This window comes from Argiope bruennichi, chromosome 5 (genome assembly GCF_947563725.1).
Source record: "Argiope bruennichi chromosome 5, qqArgBrue1.1, whole genome shotgun sequence".
NCBI classification, from domain to species: Eukaryota; Metazoa; Arthropoda; class Arachnida; order Araneae; family Araneidae; genus Argiope; species Argiope bruennichi.
This window is the reverse complement of record NC_079155.1, coordinates 39,842,234-39,863,549: the sequence shown is the minus strand read 5'-3', so window position 1 is coordinate 39,863,549 and position 21,316 is coordinate 39,842,234. Positions and strand designations below refer to the sequence as shown.

The window sequence follows — 21,316 nt, the reverse complement described above, 5'->3', positions numbered from 1 at the left end:
TTTTTAAATTTCTTATTTCCAATTTTATTAATAACCTTAATTAACAACAAAGGTCATTTTTCTTACTAACTCTAATGCATTATCTAGTATGTAGAAAATGACTATCTTCTCTAAGAACTTAACAAAAAAATTAACATTCTTCATTTTTGTAGTTTAATTATTAAAATCCTATTGTCGATTTTTCTGTTATAAAATAAAGGCTGAAAATTTAAAAGCTAGTAAACATCAAAGTGCAGATTTCCCAGTAGAACAGTAAACATTTCAGGCTGCATTTAACATTTATTTCGCTTTCCAGGTCCACTTACTTCGTGGTCCCTTTTTTTATTTTAAGCATTATATCTACATTCTTCATACAATGAATCTGAATATTTGAATATATATTAATGCAGATCAATTTTTGTTTGCGTTAGGACGCCAAGGCTCATATGGCACCTACCATACCCTCCATATGCTGTACTTTATGTGATTGGTGACATATACTAATGTGTTTTTCAACTATATAGTGTATGTTGCACTCATACATCTTTTTCCAGCTTGAAAGTCTAGCAATTGATTATGTTTTGAAGCCCACTTTGGTTAAAATCTATTTTCATGCATCCTTTCTGCGCCGCGGTAAGCTGGTGGTAAGGTCACGGTTTGTGAGCCGTAGGGTTTCAGGTTCGAGACCCGATTCCACTGAAGAAACGTCGTGTAAGGGGGTCTGTTGCACTTTAAATCCGTAATGCTAAACGTCCTCCCGCTGCTGTGGTGTGGCGTGGAGAGGGGGGTGCCAGCTCAGGTGTCGCCCTCGTCATCTGACCGCGGTTCAAAATTACGAGGTCCGTCTCAAAATATCTCTAGTGTTGCTTTACAACGGGACGTTAATATAACTAAACCAAACCAAAGCCATGCATCCTTTCGCTAAGTCGTTGTTAAGTCACCTAAGCCGAAAATAGAGACAGCTAAAACAGGAATCAATACTATAAATATGTGTGCTAAAAAATTTACTCGGTTTACATATTTGGGTTATCAGACTGGCTACTAATACATTAATGCATATTCAATCTGCAGGATTGTTCTTGTGTTTACTCGTTTTCCGTTTCTAAACTTCAAGTATTAAACAGTCATTTTGCTATTGGTCCTACAGCATTTTCTAAGAACATTTTATCATTTTTTATAGTTATAAAACGACTAAATAGAGAACTTTCCACAAAATATCTCGATTTTTTTCTTCAAAATTCTTAAATCAGATTTTTATAATTCTCCATAGTAAAGAAATAAAGTTAAATGGGTCTTTTGAGCTTTTCTATAAGCACGCAAAGTTTCAGTTTCTATTTGCAAAATTTGTTAAGATATTAAAAGACAAATTTATTGACTTAAATGCTTTTCATACAACAGATTTTTATTTAGTTGAGTTTGAGTAGTAGTAATAAATGTAGTAGTAAGTAGTTAATAGATGTAGTAGTAAGTAGTTAATAGATGTAGTAGTAAGTAGTTATTAGATGTAGTAAGTAGTTATTAGATGTAGTAGTAAGTAGTTAGGAGATATAGTAGTAAGTAGTTAATAGATGTAATAGTAAGTAGTTAGTAGATGTAGTAGTAAGTAGTTAGTAGATGTAGTAGTAAGTAGTTAATAGATGTAGTAGTAAGTAGTTAGTAGATGTAGTAGTAAGTAGTTAGTAGGTGTAGCAGTAAGTAGTTAGTAGATGTAGTAGTAAGTAGTTAGTAGGTGTAGCAGTAAGTAGTTAGTAGATGTAGTAGTAAGTAGAAAGTAGATGAGTTGAGTAAATGAGTTATATATTTTATGGAAAATGCCCATCTTGCTATAGATTATTAAAATGGAAGAATTAGAAATTATTAATACATCTGTTAATTAATAAATTTTAAAAAATAGTCAAATAAGTTTAAAAATTTGCAAAAGTACCTTCGAAACCTATTCAAAATTGTATTATTTTAACAATAATTGCTTACATGCAAGCCAGTTTATGATAACGGCATAAAGAGAGCTTCTAGAATCCATCGGCGAAGATCGGTAAATTTACAAGGGTCATTCCAAACACAGAAAAATGTAAGCTAATCTATAATGAAAATCAAGAAGCGTCCTGTCTTATGAACTTAGAAGAAGTTTAAAAAATGCCAACAGTACTTATCAGGTAATTTCGTCTGCAACTACCGTTTTACAACATACAGTGAAGAAGAGCTAATAAGCGCAGCTTGCATAGAAATATTACATAAGACAGTTATCCATTAATTCAATCTCAAAGCCATTCAAAACTAACTGAATATAACATAAGCTTTCAATTCCATTCAAAACTAACTGAATATAACATAAGCTTTCAATTCCATTCAAAACTAACTGAATATAACATAAGGTTTCAGCTTACACATTTATTAAATTGGAGCAACCAAAAGAGTTTCTGAAAATACCACACTAAATATTCGTAGAAAAGTGAAACAGATGAGCTTCTCGTACAAAGAGTAGATTTTAATGATTTCGAAATCGATAGTCCTTACAGTTGAAACTTTCATGTCGATTAAAGCGGCGTTTAATTCTGTAAATTATATTTTTCCGAAAAAAAATAATTTTACTTAAAATAAGATAAAATTACATATCTCCCGACATTGATCAAGATCTAAGACCCATTATTTCCAAGAATGTCAGTTATTTTCTAGAAGATTTCTTTTCAAAGTCGTTTTAGGAGTTCTTAACTGATTGTTTATATATTAGCATAAGAGTGACTTGAAATAAAAACTTAAATATCAATTCTTAACACTTCAGCCTTCCAGTTGCTTCCAGTAGAAATAAGGTTTTTTTTAATTTACAATCGCTAGACTATTATGTAAAATTTCTTCTTAAAAAAATAACAAAAATTCAGAAATTGATATTCGTATTTTTTTTTTCATCTAAGATAGCCTTACACTTAAATACAACATTAATCATCCACATTTGAAATTTTTTCTTCTTATTGAAATACATGTCCTTTATAAAAACTTAGTACAATTCATGCAATTGTCAGAAAAGAAATTTATATCCTTCAGTACTTCTCTCTCATATGTAAATACTCAATTTCTGAAATTTTACGTTATAAATTCAAGTTATAACTGAAAACCAATCAAAATGAACAACCGTATGCTTAATTAGTTATTATTTTTTTTTCATATCATGATACAAATATTTGCATATGAAACATTTCATATCATATTCAAATATTTGCATATGAAACATTTCATATCATATTCAAATATTTGCATATGAAAAACTGAACAAAACTGCATCAAAAACTGACTACCCCGACCCTCCGGAAGGCACACTGAAAAATATGAATGACCAGAACGCTGCAACAGCAACATTGTGGTGGGAAATGAGGTTGAGTCCTAAGAGCCATCACCGGCCACGGTACAACCCTTCCCTAAGAAAGTACGACCCCTCATCGATGGGAGGAACCAGACCCCCCACCTTTTTATATACCCATTAGGGTGACGACAATCAACCACTATACCTGAAGCTTCTCACCCTTAATTGCGAGGTGCTCTTTAACATGGGATTAAGGCTACTAGTATATTATAGTTAATTTATTTTCTATGTGAACTAAACACCTACTAAGCAATAGAAAAATTTTCTTACATATTTAAAAATAATACAGTAATTATTTAAAAAAAATTATTATTATTTGATATATACGCAATAATTTTTTAATAGTTCAATTTTTCAATTTTACGAAAAATATTGATGAGGGAATTTGAAATTTCAGAATTCCTTTTTTCTAATAAAGCCTTTGTTGATAATAAGAATGTTACAGAATGCTTATATCTTTTCATATATGCCAGACCTCCACCTTTTCGTGTACCCACAAGCGTGGCGTGAACCAACCACCATAGCGAAAGCTTCTCATTCTCAATTACGAGGTGCTTCCGCAGGTCATATTTCTAAAATAAATCTAAATTTGTAATGATCCCTTCTAAATTTATAAATAAATATATTCCTTTGAATTTTGTAGGTATATTCATGGAACTAGATGTACAAATAGTTAAATGTAAGAAAAGCATTTAGCAATTTTAAACAATAAGAACCGTAAAAAAAAATAATTTCGTTAATTATTTATTATTGACCTCCAAGGAAGCTTTAGTCACAATCAAAAATATTTAGGACGAAATATTAAATCTGTATGGGGCGAGAAGAAATTATTTTATACCTTTTTGTCCGTTAAAACATGGTATTTTTTTTATTTAAATAATTATTTTCTGCATTTAAGTTTTGTCAGTACCCTATTAGCACAAAATGCCCATCAACATTGCAACAATATTGGCTAATATTTAAAATATCAAACAACTTCTTGAAGATATTATGAAGTATATTCTACTTAAAAGATAGAGAAATTTTGTGATCGAATTTAAACTAATTTCCCGGTGAGATAACAATTTCCATGGCGCCATCTATTGGTAATGGAAGTTTTTAAGTAGTTGCAAAATTTTTGTCTGAACAAATAGGCAAGAAATTGAGTAAATACAACATTATCATACAGTTCTGAGTTCCGCTTGAAATATCAAATATGTAGCTTATTGGAAAATAAGTTTAAAATGGATTGCTAATAGACAAAGGAAAGAGAGTTAATAAACCATGTTAAAGTTGACAAACTTCTGATTATTCAATGAAATCAAAGAATGATTGAGTGAAAATTGATTGATGTCACTAAAAGGCTAATTCTTTGTTATTAAGATGAAGAAATAATAACTTTTATGCTATAATATATGTGATAGTCATGGTGGAAAAATCTTAAAACCAACATCTTACCTTTTTTTTCGGAGGGGGGGGGGGGGGCATAGAAAAAGTAGTAGATTATTCTAGGTGCTAAAATCAAATACTTGCTTTTAAATTTGTCAAGAGGTGTGGAATCGTATTAGGATAAAACAAATAAACAGACATTCAATTTTATATATAGATATTTATACTGTTATTACATATATGAGTAAAATTAAATGTATATATAAATATACCTCAACAGCGCAGAACATCATGAGGTTGTACTATGACCGAGTTCCTCTGATTGTGAAATTGTGATCACATTCCATTAGCTACAACGGAATCTTTCCATAACGATGGCACTAACAATAACCGCTTTTTTTTTCTTTTTTAACTTTTTTTCTTTTTCTTTTAGAAACTAATTTGTAAAATATTTTGAATCGTACAAGATATTTAAATCGTACAAGATATTTAAATCGTACAGCGATTTAATAGTTTCAATGCAAGGCTAGTTTATCATCATTAAAGCATTTGAGTCACTTTGGAAGTAAGAAAAATAATTATAATTATGTTAATTTGATAAAACCATGCATTTCATCATAGGTTTTTGAGCATTGATAAAAATAAAAACTTGTATATATAATTCGTATTCGAAAAAAAAAAGATTTAATGAGATCATAGTTGAGAATTACTTTCTACATCTACATTTCTACATTTCTTAATCTCATATCATTTTCTTTTTTCCTATGTATTTTTCTGCGACTTTTCTCAAAAGATTTCTGTTACAGAAGTTTGAGGATAATTTTTGCATTGGTTTGGTTTCAGTTTTGTTTCATCTAACATGTTTTTTTTTTTTTTTTTTTTTTTGTAATTTTTCCACAAAAGTGTCTATAGATTTTTGAAGAAAAATTTTCTGTTTGTTTTGCTTCAGTTTTATTCCTTTTTTCTTTAATGTTTTTTCATCAATTCTTCTCAAATAGCTTTGGTTTCAAAACTTTGAAGAAGATATAGATTTTTTATATTTGTTTTGCTTTGAACTTATTGCGTTATATGTGTGTAATATCATGCATTGAATAAACAGAGTTTTGAAGGATAGTATATATACTTGAAGATAAGAAAATCCTCTTTAAAAGACAAATAATTATATCCACTGTCTCTGGTAGCAATATTGTCTTTACAATAAATGTCAATATTGGATAAATTTTTAAAACTTTCTTGCAAGAGCAGATTTTATGGGGGTTGCTGTACATAGAGCTACTAGTATAATATGGTTTTATTTATTTTCTATCCGAATTAAACGCTTACAAAGAAATTGAAATATTTCCTTATGGAGCTATTTAATAAAAAAAGGCATCATCCAAAAATGTGTTATTCTTCGACATATGCGTAGTAATCTTCTAAAAGTTCTATTTTCCATTTTACAAAGAATTGTCATGAAAGAATTTGACATTACAGAAATTTTTATTCTGATAAAACCGTTGTTGATAATGATAATATTATCGAAAACTTATATATTTCCATATTTCTTGCAATATACTTATTAAAACTCCTTAATAAGTCTAAACAATGTTTCCTTTTAATAAGTCTTCTACCAGAATGGAAAAATGTATTAACGATAAATAAATTTCTGTCCTGGTCCTTGGAAACTATTTTTGCTTAAAAATCATGACGTGTTATACAGTTTATGATAAAGTAAATTATTGGTTCTCATCAAGAAATTCGAGATTTTTTCCCTTATGAAAGAAAATGCAGATTCTGAAAAAGCGAGAATTTGAATGGTGCAAATAAAATTCTTGTAATTTCTTTTCCTTAATTCATTAAATTCATATTACATATTCGCAAATTAATTCAGTTTTATTATTCATTTATAATTAGATGCAATAGAAAATAAAGCATGAAATTCAGCTTTTTTCTTATATAAATATAAATAATAAGGGTAATATCCAAAGAAATAAACTTCAAAGGATGAAGGAATCATGATCTCTTGAAACCTGCCCTGTTTAAAGAAATGGAACGCAGGTTACGGAGAAAAAGTTAGTTTTCGAAAGATATCACAGAAAAAACATCAACATTTCGTATTACTTTTAACTAATCAAAATTTAAACAAATCTCTCTCAGGTGCATATTTCCATATATAAAAATATATTTGTACCAAATTTGGTTGCTCTAGGCCCAACGGTCTATCCTATAGAGCACAACAAACATTCATACTATCCCTTTTTCTTTCTTTCACACACACATACAGACACACTACTATTAGTGCGTATGCAAATAAATATTTTTTTTGTTATTAGATAAATATTTATTAGTTACTAATATACTTTTGTTTAATTAAGCATAATATTTATTAACTATGCTATCTGCTATAAAATATATCTTTAAAGTACTACTCACAATTTGACCTCATATCGTTGCCATTTTAGTATTATAAAAATGACTATGGTTACAATTTTCTTCCTTCAACAAAACGATTTTCAAAATATGCATTCAAATCTTTGACTATCTTTTCAATTTCTCAAAACAAAATTTAACAATTACAGAATTTTTGAGGTGATTTAAATTACTAATTAGTTGATTAGTTATGATTAAAATTACTAATTAGTATTTAGTATCGAATAAAAAATAGTAAAAAATTAAGCAAAATTTTGGTTTATACCATAACCATAGCTTGATTAATTCTCTGCTTGATTTATTACCATAGCTGGATTTATTTACTGGATTGCCAACATTTTGCCGGCGTCCTGGCATAGGGGTAGCGCGTCTTCCCCGTGATCTGGGCGTCACGGGTTTGAGTCCCGGTTTGGGCATGGTTGTTCTTCTGTTGTTCTATCTGTGAAATGTGTGAATGTGCCCTCCTGTAAAAAGGGGTTGTGCAAGCGAATGAATGATGCGTGAGTGGCAAAGTCGTACTCTTGGCCCTAGTTGGCGCTGCTATAAAAAATAAGAGACGTTCCCCTCAGGCTTAAATCGCTGTCTTCGTAACAGCGGGCTTGTCAGTGGCAAGTGCCATAAGAAACAAACAAACAATATTTACTGGATTGCCAAGATTTTGATCTAAAAAAGGCTTTGTCTTCTCTGGATTACAATCAGAGAGATGAGGCAGCTCCAGACTTTCGCCACAGTTTTTTTTTAAACCCAAAAATGAATTCATTCAGGGGTCCGGCAGTTAATAGGAAAAAGAGACAACAGTATTTATACTTAGTGACAGTGAATTGCTCATCTCTGCCGTAATTTCTGTCAAAGGAGTATATCGCGAACAAACTTAGTACACGTTGTATTCACATTCAGATGAGTCTTTAAAAAATTGAAAAACGATTTCATACACTTCAGTAACTGCAGCAAGCATTCCATCAATTAACAATTGAAAAATATTTATCTGTTTAAGATAACTGGTCTTCATTAAACTTGTAGCAAAGTTTGATTCAAATTATCAAATCCATCCCAGTTGCTCAACACCAATGGAATATCATACATTTCTCAAATTAACATTAAGTTTTACATGAATTGTGGCATGAACTACCAGATGCATGAAATTTCTGCTTCTGAATAAAACGAATCAAGTATTAAACTTTAATTAGAGATAATGTTAAACAAAATACAATTTAATTATCGTGAAAATCTTCATTGTATCCATAATATATAGCTAAATGTTAGTTGAAGAATGCATTGCCTTCTACTTGTATTTATCTTAAACGGCAGGGATACAAGATACGTCTAAAAAGATTAACATGGATAATTTAACTTTCAATTGTACTATCATAAAATTATCAGATATTTGTACATTTCTGTTGCTTGAGACAAATGGGGTCCATATATCCATCAAACTAAAATCAAGCTATATAATGGAGATTGCTTCAAACTATCAGGTGCATTGAAACCTCAATTTCTAGACAACAGCTTGCTTTAAACTTTTGTCAGAATTAACCTTGGGAAAACAACAATTTAATAACCCTGAAAATGTACAAGATATGCAAATATGAATGAGAAAAATCCTTATTTTACAATAAATCACTTTAATTTTTAATTTTTTAAGAATGATGTACAGAAGAACCAAAATATAATCAAACAAATTTATGACACAATAATAGTTAAACTTTTAACGAAGACATAGCACAACTAGAACAAAATAACAGTCTTTCATAAGATACAAAAATTCATCGGTGCGAATGAGCTGGTGAAAATCTGAAACTATCGTGATAAGAATTTAAGAGTCTTCTGGTTTGGGAATTTTCTGCAACACTCCCTTATTTCCATCCATTAATACATAATCACCTGCAATAGTAATATTAATATTAATATTTAATGGTTGGGTTTAATATATAATAAGTTCATATATATAGCATTTAATACATATTTGTATATGAAGTAACGTATTAATCTAAAATAATCTATAATAATTTTAAAGTAGAGAGTTTCGAAGGATATCTGAATTTTAGCTGCAATTAAACCAGAAAAAAGTGATTTTCAGAATTAGGTTAGTATATATTAATGCAGTGTCTTAAAAATGGAATAAGATAGTAAATAAAATTTCACCTGTAGTTTTCATACTAAATTTTATATCTTAATTTAATATCAAATCTATATATAGAACTCCCTAAAATAGACTGATGGTTTTGACAAATGCATAACAGGAGACGGTCAAGGTTAAAAAACAATTCTTGCAACGAATTCATGTAATAGAGAATAAATTGTCCTCTCACATTTTTTTTTTTTTTTTTTTTTTTAGTTAGAAAAGTTCTCGACAGATGGTGGTGAAGACATTAAATATGTAAATAAAGAAATAATTGAAAATTACATCACAATTTTTCTAAATCCTTAAATAAACGAAAATCACAGTACAAAATTTTTTCTTCAAAATCTGCTGTTCAGCCCTCTACTGCTCGTCCAGTCACAAAACGCTCCTTTTTAAGTCGAAAGAGTAACCCCCTCTGTGTACTTTGGTGATTCACATGCGGGGAAAACAATAAAAGGGACTTGCAGCGTCATCTATCGAAAATTTTTTGTATCTATAACCTAAAACTTTGGGAGGAAAAATTTATGCCCGGTCACATGAATTTGTTACAAGAATTATTTTTTTAACCACCTTAGTCGTTTTCCTGTTATACATTTTTCAAAATAAATAAACAATATATATATATATATATATATATATATATATATATATATATATATATATATATATATATATATATATATATATATATATATATATATATATATATATATATATATATATATATATATATATATATTAACTATCATGTTACTATACTCTGTTCACTTTAATGCATATCAACACTTTGCATTTAAAAACTTAAATCTAAGAAAATTTCTCTCATTAAATACAGTCATTTTACCTGTTTGGAATTGTTGCGTAGCTCCATGCATACCTGCAATGCAAGGAAGACCATATTCTCGGCTTACTACGGCACCTGACAAAAAGATTGTGCAGATCTTAATTAGAATTCTAATTAAAATTAAGTAATTGTTTATCTTGAACTGGGTGATAAATAATACTGTTTTACTTCGTTAAAAGGGATAAGACATTTTAAAGCAAATGTAGATTCATATTTGTTTAATCATAAATTTGTACATGTATTTTGCTAAAAATTGTTAACTATAAAATATTTTATCAAAGGCTTCATTAATTATTTTTGAAGCAAATCTTTAGAAATTAAATTAAAATGTATTAAATTTTTAATTTATTCATGGTGATAATTTTTTAATAAAAAAAAGATAACAATTACGAATGTCATGTCTATAATCAATATTGTCTTACTTCATTAAATGTTATATAACTTTTTGAAACAAACTAAGATTCATATTGGTTAAATTATAAATTTGTCCATATATTTTATTAAAAATGGCTAACTATAAAATATTTTACCAAAGGCTACAATTAATTATTTTTGAAATAAATCTTTAGAAATTTAATTAAAATGTATTAAATTTTTTATTTATTCATAATGATACATTTGTAATAAAAAAGATGACAACTGCAAATGTCATGTTTATAAGAAATATTGACTTACTTCATTAAATGTTAGATAACTTTTTAAAACAAACTTAGATTCATATTGGTTTAATTATAAATTTGTCCATGCATTTTATTAAAAATAGTTAACTATAAAACATTTTACCAAAAGCCCCAATTAATTATTTTTGAAACAAGCCTGTAAAAATTAAATTAAAAAATATTAAATTTTAAATCCATTCATAGTGATACATTTGTAATAAAAAAAGATGACAACTGCAAATGTTATGTCTATAAAAAAAACCTTGTGTATATTATATTTGAATTTTCATGCAATTCCAAGATATCACTGACAGGAACCTAATATTAGATATAAATACCTAGATACAGATGAACATTTCATCCAATTAACTGCACTGACTCAGTTCTAATGGGAAAAATGAACATTCTTTGAACGGAAATAAACTTCTTATCCTTTCAAATCTTCACAACAAAGAAATATATCAAGGTTTTTTTTATTTTCTTATCAGTAACTTTATACACTTTAGTTTAAATTTATTATTAATAATGACTGATAAGAATTTATATAAATAATGGTATTTTTTTCTATACCTTTTTCTATAAATGATATTAATCTTTTCAATGAATTTACCAAAGCTTAACATTCCACTGTTTTATTCTCAATTGATTAAAACTCTTTTGATATAAAATATCAAATGTTTATATTAAAACATACTAAATGGGGAAAAGTTTTTTACCTTTTATTTTTATTGTTTGAAAACGAATTTACTCAATATTCCATGAAATACCTGTAATTGATATAACTAAAAAATATAATGCATTTTTTTTATTTGAATACCAGACTTTCATAAAACTTTAAAAACTAAATTGATTTCCGAGTCCCCTTTTTATAGTTGTCATTTTATCACATTTTTTCTAAACTTGTGGATATTTTTCTTTATAAATTATGGAATATCTTTGATTCCATAGTGATTTTTTTTAATTTACTAAATAGATAAGAATGTTCTGTAAAGAATAAAAGGTATATTACCATGTGATATTAGACCGCCTAATTCGGTGACCACACCTGCCAGCATTGGGAAATAAGGTGACCATCCTATATCTGTGCAATAAGTCACAAGTATCTCACCAGGCTGTAGAAAAACGTTTGTGGTTAATTTTCATTTTTGAGTAAATATAAGATGATCAGAAGTAAGCATGAAAATATGTAATTCCGAATATCAGCGAGTCATGCGATATAAAGTCAGAAAAAAATGTAATATTAAGATTCACTTTATAAAAAAACACTAACAATCATTATTTTTTTATATGTTTCGAGTGCTAAATCACATTAAAAGTTTAAAAACAATTCCCCAAACATTGCATAATGTCATTCACAACTCAATAAACTTTTACAGTAAAAATCGTTTGCAATATTGCAAAATGAGATCAATAGGAATGATTTTTATAATATAAGCTGGTTCTACGATTGTTTTATATTTGTTATTTATCGCTTCAATTGATTAAATTTAATATTTATGATATTTTATCAATCAAATTGCTTATCATTTCTGTTAATTAAATGTATTTTTGATAATCGATAAGAACAAAGAAAGTATGTAATTGGGTAGAATAATACTCTATAAGAAGAATTTTAAAAGTAAACTCATTCAGATCTCATCATTCTGCTCTTGCGTAAAGTTCAGTAGCATTTAAAAAATATCCACGAAACTTAAAATGAGAAAAAAATTAATAATATACACTAATTCGAAATATTTTAATACAATTTTAATTGACTTTCTTTGAAAAAACTACCAAATAGGAATAGGCTCTGGTATAAACAAAAAAAAATTTATTAAATAAATTAATAAAATTTTAAATAATCAATAAAAATACAAATTACATTGTAAATTTCTAATCGAAGAATGAGAATCATATTATCAAAAAAAGAAGTAAGCAGCAATTCAATTGAAAAGTAATTTTTATTTATGCACGAGCAGTAATTAGAGTATGTTCAAATTAATATAAATATGTGTGTTAAAATTTGAATTAGCCTGGAAAGCTTAACAGCGATTTCGTGAAAGTTACTCTATTCCAGTAAAGCCACTGAATGCAATCTTAATTTTATGATATTACCTGCAAAAGCGATGCCTCATCTAAATCTAGAGCAACACGAACAAACCCTGTAGCTGTACCAGCACTAACAGGAATTCCTAAAAATAAAGTTAAATAACAATTAAACATTGAAAAACATTATGATTTTCTATTATAAATTATTAATAAAAATGATAATAATGCTAATATTTTTATAAATATAAATATAAATAATATCTATTTAAAATTATCATTACTATTAAATTATCATACTAATTAATTATCATACTAATTAAAAGATATATCAAATATTAAAAATAATAAAGATTAATATTTATCAAAAAGATAAAAATTAAAAATTAAATTGAAATTTCAACATTAAAAATTGGTGAAAAATTAAAAACAAAATAAATTTTAGAATGTTTTGACGAATTATTATGTATTTGAGATTAAGTTTTCAAATAAGTCAAAAAGTCAAATGCATTTAAAGAAAAAAATAAAAATATTATTTAGGTGCATATATCCGAGTGACGTGAAAATTTTTTTCAAACAGTTACAGAACTAAGAGGATATTGGAATTCTCCCACCTAAGACTGGGAAAATTGGAATCAAAGTATTACAAAAATATATTGAAAACTCTTTTGCATATAGCATAGTTAGCATGTTGTAATTTTGAGGTGTGTTATAGAATATTACTAAATGTGTCACATATTAATTCCATATAAATTCTACTTATCATTATTATTGATAACATAATTTTTAATTATTTTTCATTTATACTATTATTTTATTTTTTATTTTTATTTTATGATCCATTTTATATTTATTTATTTATTTTCTTTTTATTTATCATATGTTTTTGTATTATCTAATATCTTATGTTTGTCATTTTGCATTTTACATTATTAACTCATCAATTCACGTATGTCATCAGTATCAAGCTACTCATCAGCTCTTAAATTATGCTTGAAAATGTAGAAATTCTAATACAAAAGTTATTTTACATTTTAAAATATGTTGAAAAATGTGCAAAATTTAAATGCGAAAACTTATTTTACATTTGACAATTAATATACGTTTATCACTATATACATGTTTCTTCTTAAAGTATTATTTCCCACTTAAAACACAAGAATCCGTCTTTTCTTTCTTATTATAAATGAAGTTTTCAAAAAAATGTTTTTAACCTTTTAGTTTAACTCATAAATTTCAAAAAGTCCTTAACCAAATATCATCCTCTTGATGAACTGAAGGTGCAATTTTGTTACCAGAAATCAACCAATATTTTCGCACATTTCAAGTTTATTAGATTTAAATTCAATATAAGTGTTTGTATTCTCATATGCGAAAATTGAACAGCCTATAAAATATTACACAATGGATTACTTACGATGCAATAAATAATTTAACAAATATTTTTGTTATAATATTCAAAGGAAACTGTTATCTTTACAGAAAAGAGATATTTCTGTAGCAATATTCAAAATGCATGATTGTACCCAACTCTATAACTGCGCCTGCTTCTACTTATACAAGGTAATTCTCCCATCTATAATTTATCATTGAAGTGAAACCTATAATATTTTCAAAAATGAACAATCTTCAATTTGAAAAAATAATCAACATTTTGTTATAATTGATATTTTCCTCTCTATTTAATTAGAAAGATAATATTTGATGCATAATTTGGTTAATGTACTTACCCGTCATTGAAAAATTATCACCAGTAACAACAATCTTTTTTTCCATGTTCATCTGTAGAAAATATTTTTACTATAAATCTATTACATTTTAACTATATATGCGAACAGGATACAAACAATGATTCAAGCATATACTACCTTTTCAATAAATAAATTTCAATCTTTAGTTTCAGATCGAGTACAATAGAATTCTAACTGTCTGAAATATTTTATTTTCATAAAACAGAAATTAATATTCAAAGAAAGAAAGCAACTTAATTCTTCAATATATGAGTTGTAAATTTAAAAAATATATATACGGAATGATATAGAGGAATCGGATTTTTTTCTAAAAGAGTTTAATACAAGTAACACTTCTAAGGGTATAGCGCTTAGAAAATACAGGGTGTTCATTAATTATTGTCAGGGTTTCCGTACCTTATAACTTTCGAATAAAAAATATTACGCAAAAACCGATTACGTATTCGTAAATTACAACTCAAAGAATTTTATTAATGATATTAAAGTGTAAAGCTTGCACAATTTGCACTTTGTAGGCATTCAGCTGAAGGCAATTATGTATTCGTAAATTACAACTCAAAGAATTTTACGTGGCAACAATGCGAAGAGGTGGACCAATCCCAGGGCCTCCGAGATCACCAGATATAAAACCGCTGGACTTCTTCCGGGGTTTGTCAAGAACATTGTGTACAAGACCCCTGTGCCCTCCCTTGATGAACTGAGGCTCAGAATTGTTACTGCGATCCAAAATGTTACCACACAAATGCTGGAGAACACTTGGAGGGAAATCGAATTTCGTCTCGATGTGTTACGAGCCACGAAGGGCAGCCATGTGCAAATTCATTAATCTTTTTAATATCATTAATAAAATTCTTTGAGTTGTAATTTACGAATACATAATCGTCTTCAGCTGAATGCCTACAAAGTGCAAATTGTGCAAGCTTTACACTTTAATATCATCAATGAAATTCTTTGAGTTGTAATTTAAGAATACGTAATCGGTTTTTGCGTAATATTTTTTATTCGAAAGTTATGAGGTACGGAAACCCCGACAATAATTAATGAACACCCTATATATGTGAGTGTAATACACAGTATTCTTTCTTTAAAATTCATTTACAAACTAAATAATCTAAAAGAATACAATTAAATTAGAAGTTTTATTCTTTCAGACTGTGTGCTGTTCGCAAGTTAAAGTATTTAAACATGTTTGAGTATAAATATATTCAATATCAAATAATATTTTTTTTTTCAAAATTTCCATGTGCTTCATTTTATGGATTCTTAAATAAATAAATATTTTAAAAATCTACCATCTTTAGTTTGAATCCATAATTCGATACAGATCAGAGAGGAAAAAAAATACTAGATGAAATTAAGATTATGATTATTCTAAACATCAGTATTATTATTAATTGTTTATGTTGAAACAAAGTCACAATGTTTAATAGAAATATCAATAATTACATGTTTTAGTGTCTGTTACTTGATAGTAACCATTCTAGATATATAAAGACTACCTTCGTCATAAAACAGGTCAATGTGTTTCTAGATTTCATTCTGATTGGTTTTAATATACATTTGATAATTTCTGAATTAAATAATAATAATTAAATTAAAAGAACTATTAAAAGGATTGTAAAGAGAAATAAAATTTATATTAAATCCCTCAGCGAACTTTAATTCCTATTTAAAGAATTCCTTTTTCCATATCTGTTAGAAAAGAAAATTCTAATCTTTTCACATCCAACGTGTTTTCTTGACTGCAATTATCTGAGTATGTAATTATTCAAAATACTATGTTCTCAAATGCAGTATATAAGTTCTCAAATTCAAATATATTTTAATACAAATCCGGACTTAAAACATTCTATTTTGCTTTTTCTTTGAGTGTATAATTGATTTCTTCTTCTATTTTGGATGCAATTCTTCTGTGTCATTATACTCATTTACAATAGTATAATGACACAGAAGAATTATTATTTGATAGAATAAATTTAAAATTTAGAAAATATTGGAAATTTTATCGGTTTTAAAAATCTATTGAGATCTAATACATGAGCCATAAATACGTTTCTTGGCCTTAAAAAAATTGCATATACATGTGTCATTTTCTGATAATCCCACAAAGATATTTATATTCAGGAAAAGTAAAACGCCCTTTCAGTTACTTAACTCGAGGTTCTGGTGGTTAAATTTTATAGAAATATTAATATTATATTTCTATAACATAATGGTAATTCGAAAAAAAATTTGAGATCTATAACTTACGAGCAACTAAAAATATTTTTAAAAAAACAATAAATTTAATCTTCAAAATCAGTAACCATTGTGCGTCTGGGATGGCTATCGAGGTCGCCACTTAATTATGTTTAAATAATTTTTATAAGTAACTTTTGCTGGTTTATTTCCATGATTAACAGCATGTCGTATATTCTTTTACTTCAAACTTGTTTTTCCAATAAAATTCAATATAATTTTAGTAAAGTTGAGTGATGTTTTTCTCACAACTGTTCTTTACATTTTGTTTTGAAAGGAAAAAGGAAATGTATTAATTAATTATACAAAATTGAAGAAAAAAAGAAGAGATTAACTCAGGAAGGAAATTTTATTCTTATACTTACCGGTACTGGGAAACCTTTCATTATTTCTGGAAAAATGTATTTTTCTAATACAGGTTGACGTCTGCGTCTGTGATTGGCTCTAAGCATCAAAAATAATTGCATATGATCAATTTTTATTATGTACTACATTACATTAACAGTGGAATATTAAAATCTTTTTTTGATAAAATGTATTACTTCGAAATGATTTTAGGAGATCTTGTTTCCAACAGTTCTTTTATTTCTTCCATAGTCATAAAATAGATCAAATCTTCATCCGGTATACGACCTTCTGAAACCATTAACTTCGCAAGTTTTCTATATCCTCTACGCCACTGGTATAAGCCTTGCATCAAAGTAGTCTAAAAGAATACATTTTTTTTTTTTTTGCCCTTTTTACTACTTTAGAAATATTTATTATATTTAATTTTATTTTGGTTTCTTGGTACTACTAATTGGGAGATAAATTAACAAATGAAACTCTTTTTAATAATGAGAAATTTCACTCTCTCAAAAAACTTGTGAGACTCTCAATAAAGTCACTGTTAAATTCCATTGCAATTTTTACATCATCTTAAAGTATATTCGAATTCCATTCATTCAAAATAAGATATGACGTTAATTCAAAGACTTATCTAACAGGTCATTCAAAAGTCCGTTAATATTTGAAAATTCAATAATTTATGGAATAATATAAGTAGAGAGATAAAAAAATATACACACGTTTGAAATTACATGTGGTTGATCCCTCCTAAAAAAGTGCAAAAAATGACCAGAAGATGGGTCTTTATATTAATAACAAAAACAATAATTAGCATAGCAATTGAATTTTAGCAAAGCCAACTTTCTTTATAACAAATGCTCAACATGTTGGCCGTTATTCATCTACAATCCCCTACCTCACATTCCACTACAGAGCCGATCATCTAAACAACCCTTGGCTTCAAACTTTATAATCATTTTCTTCACGGCTACACTTGTCACATGACATTGACCTATTCGAATATTCTTCTTAATCCCCGTTCTGACGACCTATACGAGTCTGGAGACAGGCACATTTTCCCCTCTTTCCCCTCTCTTGTGGTTTTCCGGGGGTTCTTTGATGTCTGTTCATTTTACCGACAATTTGCGGGGAGCTCTTCACCGACGTCCACAGGCGGGGTGGTCCTACAATGCGTCAGTTGGCAGATTTGCGATCATATCCGTAAAGACCACTGGCGTCGGAATACGGCTTTATGAGGTACAATCGTAATGCTGCAGTTGCATGTTTTCCACACAGATAGTACAGCTTCACTAACAGTGTCTTTTCTGACAAAGTCAACATGGAGCAATTGCTGGTGCATCTGATTCTCTCTTTCTCGCTGCAGTTCATATAATGCGGCATCACTGGCGTTTTGCTGTCCTCTGCCATCTGTTTGCGTTTCAATAAAATCCTTTGTTATTTCAAGCGTGTACATCAATTTTCACTTTTCTACTTACATTATTCAATGAATTATTGAATTTTTAAATGTTAAAGGATTTTTGGATCCCCCGATATTTTCAAAAATTATTTGAATTTATATTTTATTATTATTTATATTTATACCTTTGACAGCTCTCTGAAGTTCACAGCTCGTCGACTCATTGGAAGAATTATTCTCAATAATAATCTGAAAAAAATTACAATAATTAAACTTTTACTAAGAAATTCAACAAATTTTTAAAAAATCTCCATGAAAATAAATTACCTTTTTAAAAATGATACAGGAGCCTTCAAATTACTTATCAATTCTGTAACCTCTTTTGTCTTTTCCTCAGATTTATCTTTTTTCACGCTTAATACAAGGTTCTGTAATTATAATTATTATTAATAGCTGAGTAAACAATATTCTAACATAACCTCATAGCTATAAAAATGAGATTTTTTTAAAAAAATTAAAAAATATGTACCTGCAATGTCTTGATGAGGGACTTCGGATCATTTTTCCATGTTACAGATCGGATATCAAACTATGGAAAAGAAAATATTCTTAGAAATGAAATAATCAATTCAAGGGTGGTGTAAAAGAAGAGATATCTGCATTTTTTAATAATCGGGTAGTTAATATAAGGAGGTAAGGGACGTGGTGGCCTTTAGTAAGGTCTCGGTTTCAGAACCTTAATGTTTCAGGCTCCAGACTCAATTTCAATGAAAAATCTCCGCGTAAGCGGGTCTGGTGCACGTCGAATCCATCGGGGGCCTCCCGCTGGATTGTCGCGGAAATATGGAGAGGGTCCTGCCAGCACAGGTGTCGTCCTCATCATCTGATCGCAGTTTAAAATTACGAGATCCTTCCCCAAATAGCCCTAATGTCGCTTCAAACTGGAATCTTAATACAACTGGATTGAACTTATGTAATAAAGTGGCAGTTTAACTTTAGCATCTCACAGCATTCTGTGGGTGTCTAAGAAATTATTTAAGAAAAAAGCATTTGAAAGTAAGAAGCCTGATAATTCCGCTAGAGGTAGTTCACTAGATAATTCTTCCATTCAGCTCCTCAATTATTATTTCACAATTATTTGAAAAACACCTATGTATAGCTCTTTTAGAAATGCTAACGTATTGTTGAAATAATGCATATGAAAAGTTATTGACTTATGAGATTAACGCCCCGTATCAAAATTATAGTTCTATTTGGTGATCAGCTTCAAAATTTTGAAGCGTGGAGGATGACAATGGTAATTTCTGACCCGGAACAATGTAAGTTCTGAGAGTTGGTTTTATTAAATTTTATATTTGCCATTCATTTATGATTCCTAATTGCGAATGCGAGGTGAAATATTTAACTAGCGGTAATAAAGTAAGGTACTAATATTATAAAAACTATTATATTGCACAATTTTAATTTTAAAATGTTGTATGACTTCTAGTATAGTAGTACTTCTAGTTTTCTAGTATAGTATGGTGTTTAACTTCTTCTCTTCAGCTTAAAATAACAGACCTTGCAAAATGCCACGAATGCTCATATTTTTGTTTTCAGAGTCCTGCTCATAAGAATGTTTCTTAGTATAGCAAAGAAACCCCTTTTGTTTGAAGAAAGAATGTTTTAACTCCTTTTTTGACTCATTGAAATTAAAATTTGACTCAAAACTACAATTTTAATGGCAAGACCGAATATCAAATTTCATTTAAACACGTTTTTGCGTTTTAGAGTTGTCACTGAATAGAATGTACAGATCCACATACAATTAACCATCTGATAATTTTAATTAGAAATTTTGTACGAATTTACACGTTAGATGCTAAAATTGTACATCAAATTCATTTTACCAAGTCTTTGGGTTTTTGAGTTATCAAGTTTAAATGCATACAAAATTACAAATCAAAGGTCGTTCAACCATTTGAAGGATTTGGTTCAAATTTTGTTGCTGATCTAGATCTACATTTTAGATCTGAGTCTACGAGCGAAATTAAATCATTTAACTCTTTACGGTTTTTAGTCATTATGTTCGCTTGTGCTGTGACAGAAGACAAACAAGTTTCCTTGGAATGGGTTTCATTCAGAATTTAACAGAAATCTACAATGGCCACTCCAAGTTTCATCTGTATAGATTAAAACGTCCTTGAATTATCGTTTTCACAGACGGACAAACAATCATAATTCTTAAAACGTGATTTTCAAATTCAGGGAAATTCGAAACGTGAAAGTGCGTTCAAATCTCGCGTTCGAAATTTTTTGACGATTATAATATGTTCCCTTTGTATCATTCGTATATGAGAAAAGAAAAGGAAATATTATTTTTCAAAAATACATTAAACCGTTAACAGGTTGGTTGATTGGTTGTTAGTGTTTTATGGCGCAAGAACCATACTTGATTATACTGCGCCAAGCAAATGATGAAATAATAGACCAATCTATAAAAAAAACATGATGAAATATAAAAGCAAAAGTTATCAACATATAAATTCCAAAAAAAAGAGTTATAGTACGTACAACGTTAATAAATTTAAATGAAACAGTGGTATAAAAACCCATTACATTGAAGCAATGTAAAATCAGGCGTTAATGAAAGTTAAAAGTATTAAATACATGTGTAAAAGCTAATGTATTTTAAAAATTTAAAGATGCTTGGGTGAAATTTTTCACCCACCAGATCTTGTAAAGTTAATGACGATGATTTAAAAAAGTTTAAACGGGAGGAATTAAAAGATGGGCACTCGATTAAAACATGATTAATGGTAAAATCCACATGACATGCAGGG

General features: G+C 28.4%; 1 protein-coding gene across 1 annotated transcript in view; it reads right to left on the bottom strand.

Annotated features, from left to right (window-relative positions):
• Positions 1-8,776: 8,776 nt before the first annotated feature.
• The window catches only part of LOC129969647 (uncharacterized phosphotransferase YvkC-like), a 55,012-nt gene continuing 42,472 nt past the window's right edge, over positions 8,777-21,316 (bottom strand). The window contains exons 31-40 of the mRNA XM_056084299.1: positions 19,024-19,083; positions 18,822-18,922; positions 18,680-18,743; positions 17,293-17,456; positions 17,116-17,194; positions 14,492-14,543; positions 12,831-12,907; positions 11,746-11,848; positions 10,078-10,152; positions 8,777-8,992 (exon numbers count right to left, since the gene is read on the bottom strand). Coding sequence (XP_055940274.1) covers positions 8,925-8,992; positions 10,078-10,152; positions 11,746-11,848; positions 12,831-12,907; positions 14,492-14,543; positions 17,116-17,194; positions 17,293-17,456; positions 18,680-18,743; positions 18,822-18,922; positions 19,024-19,083 — 843 coding nt within the window. The 3' untranslated portion in view covers positions 8,777-8,924. The remainder of the gene's footprint in view (positions 8,993-10,077; positions 10,153-11,745; positions 11,849-12,830; positions 12,908-14,491; positions 14,544-17,115; positions 17,195-17,292; positions 17,457-18,679; positions 18,744-18,821; positions 18,923-19,023; positions 19,084-21,316) is intronic.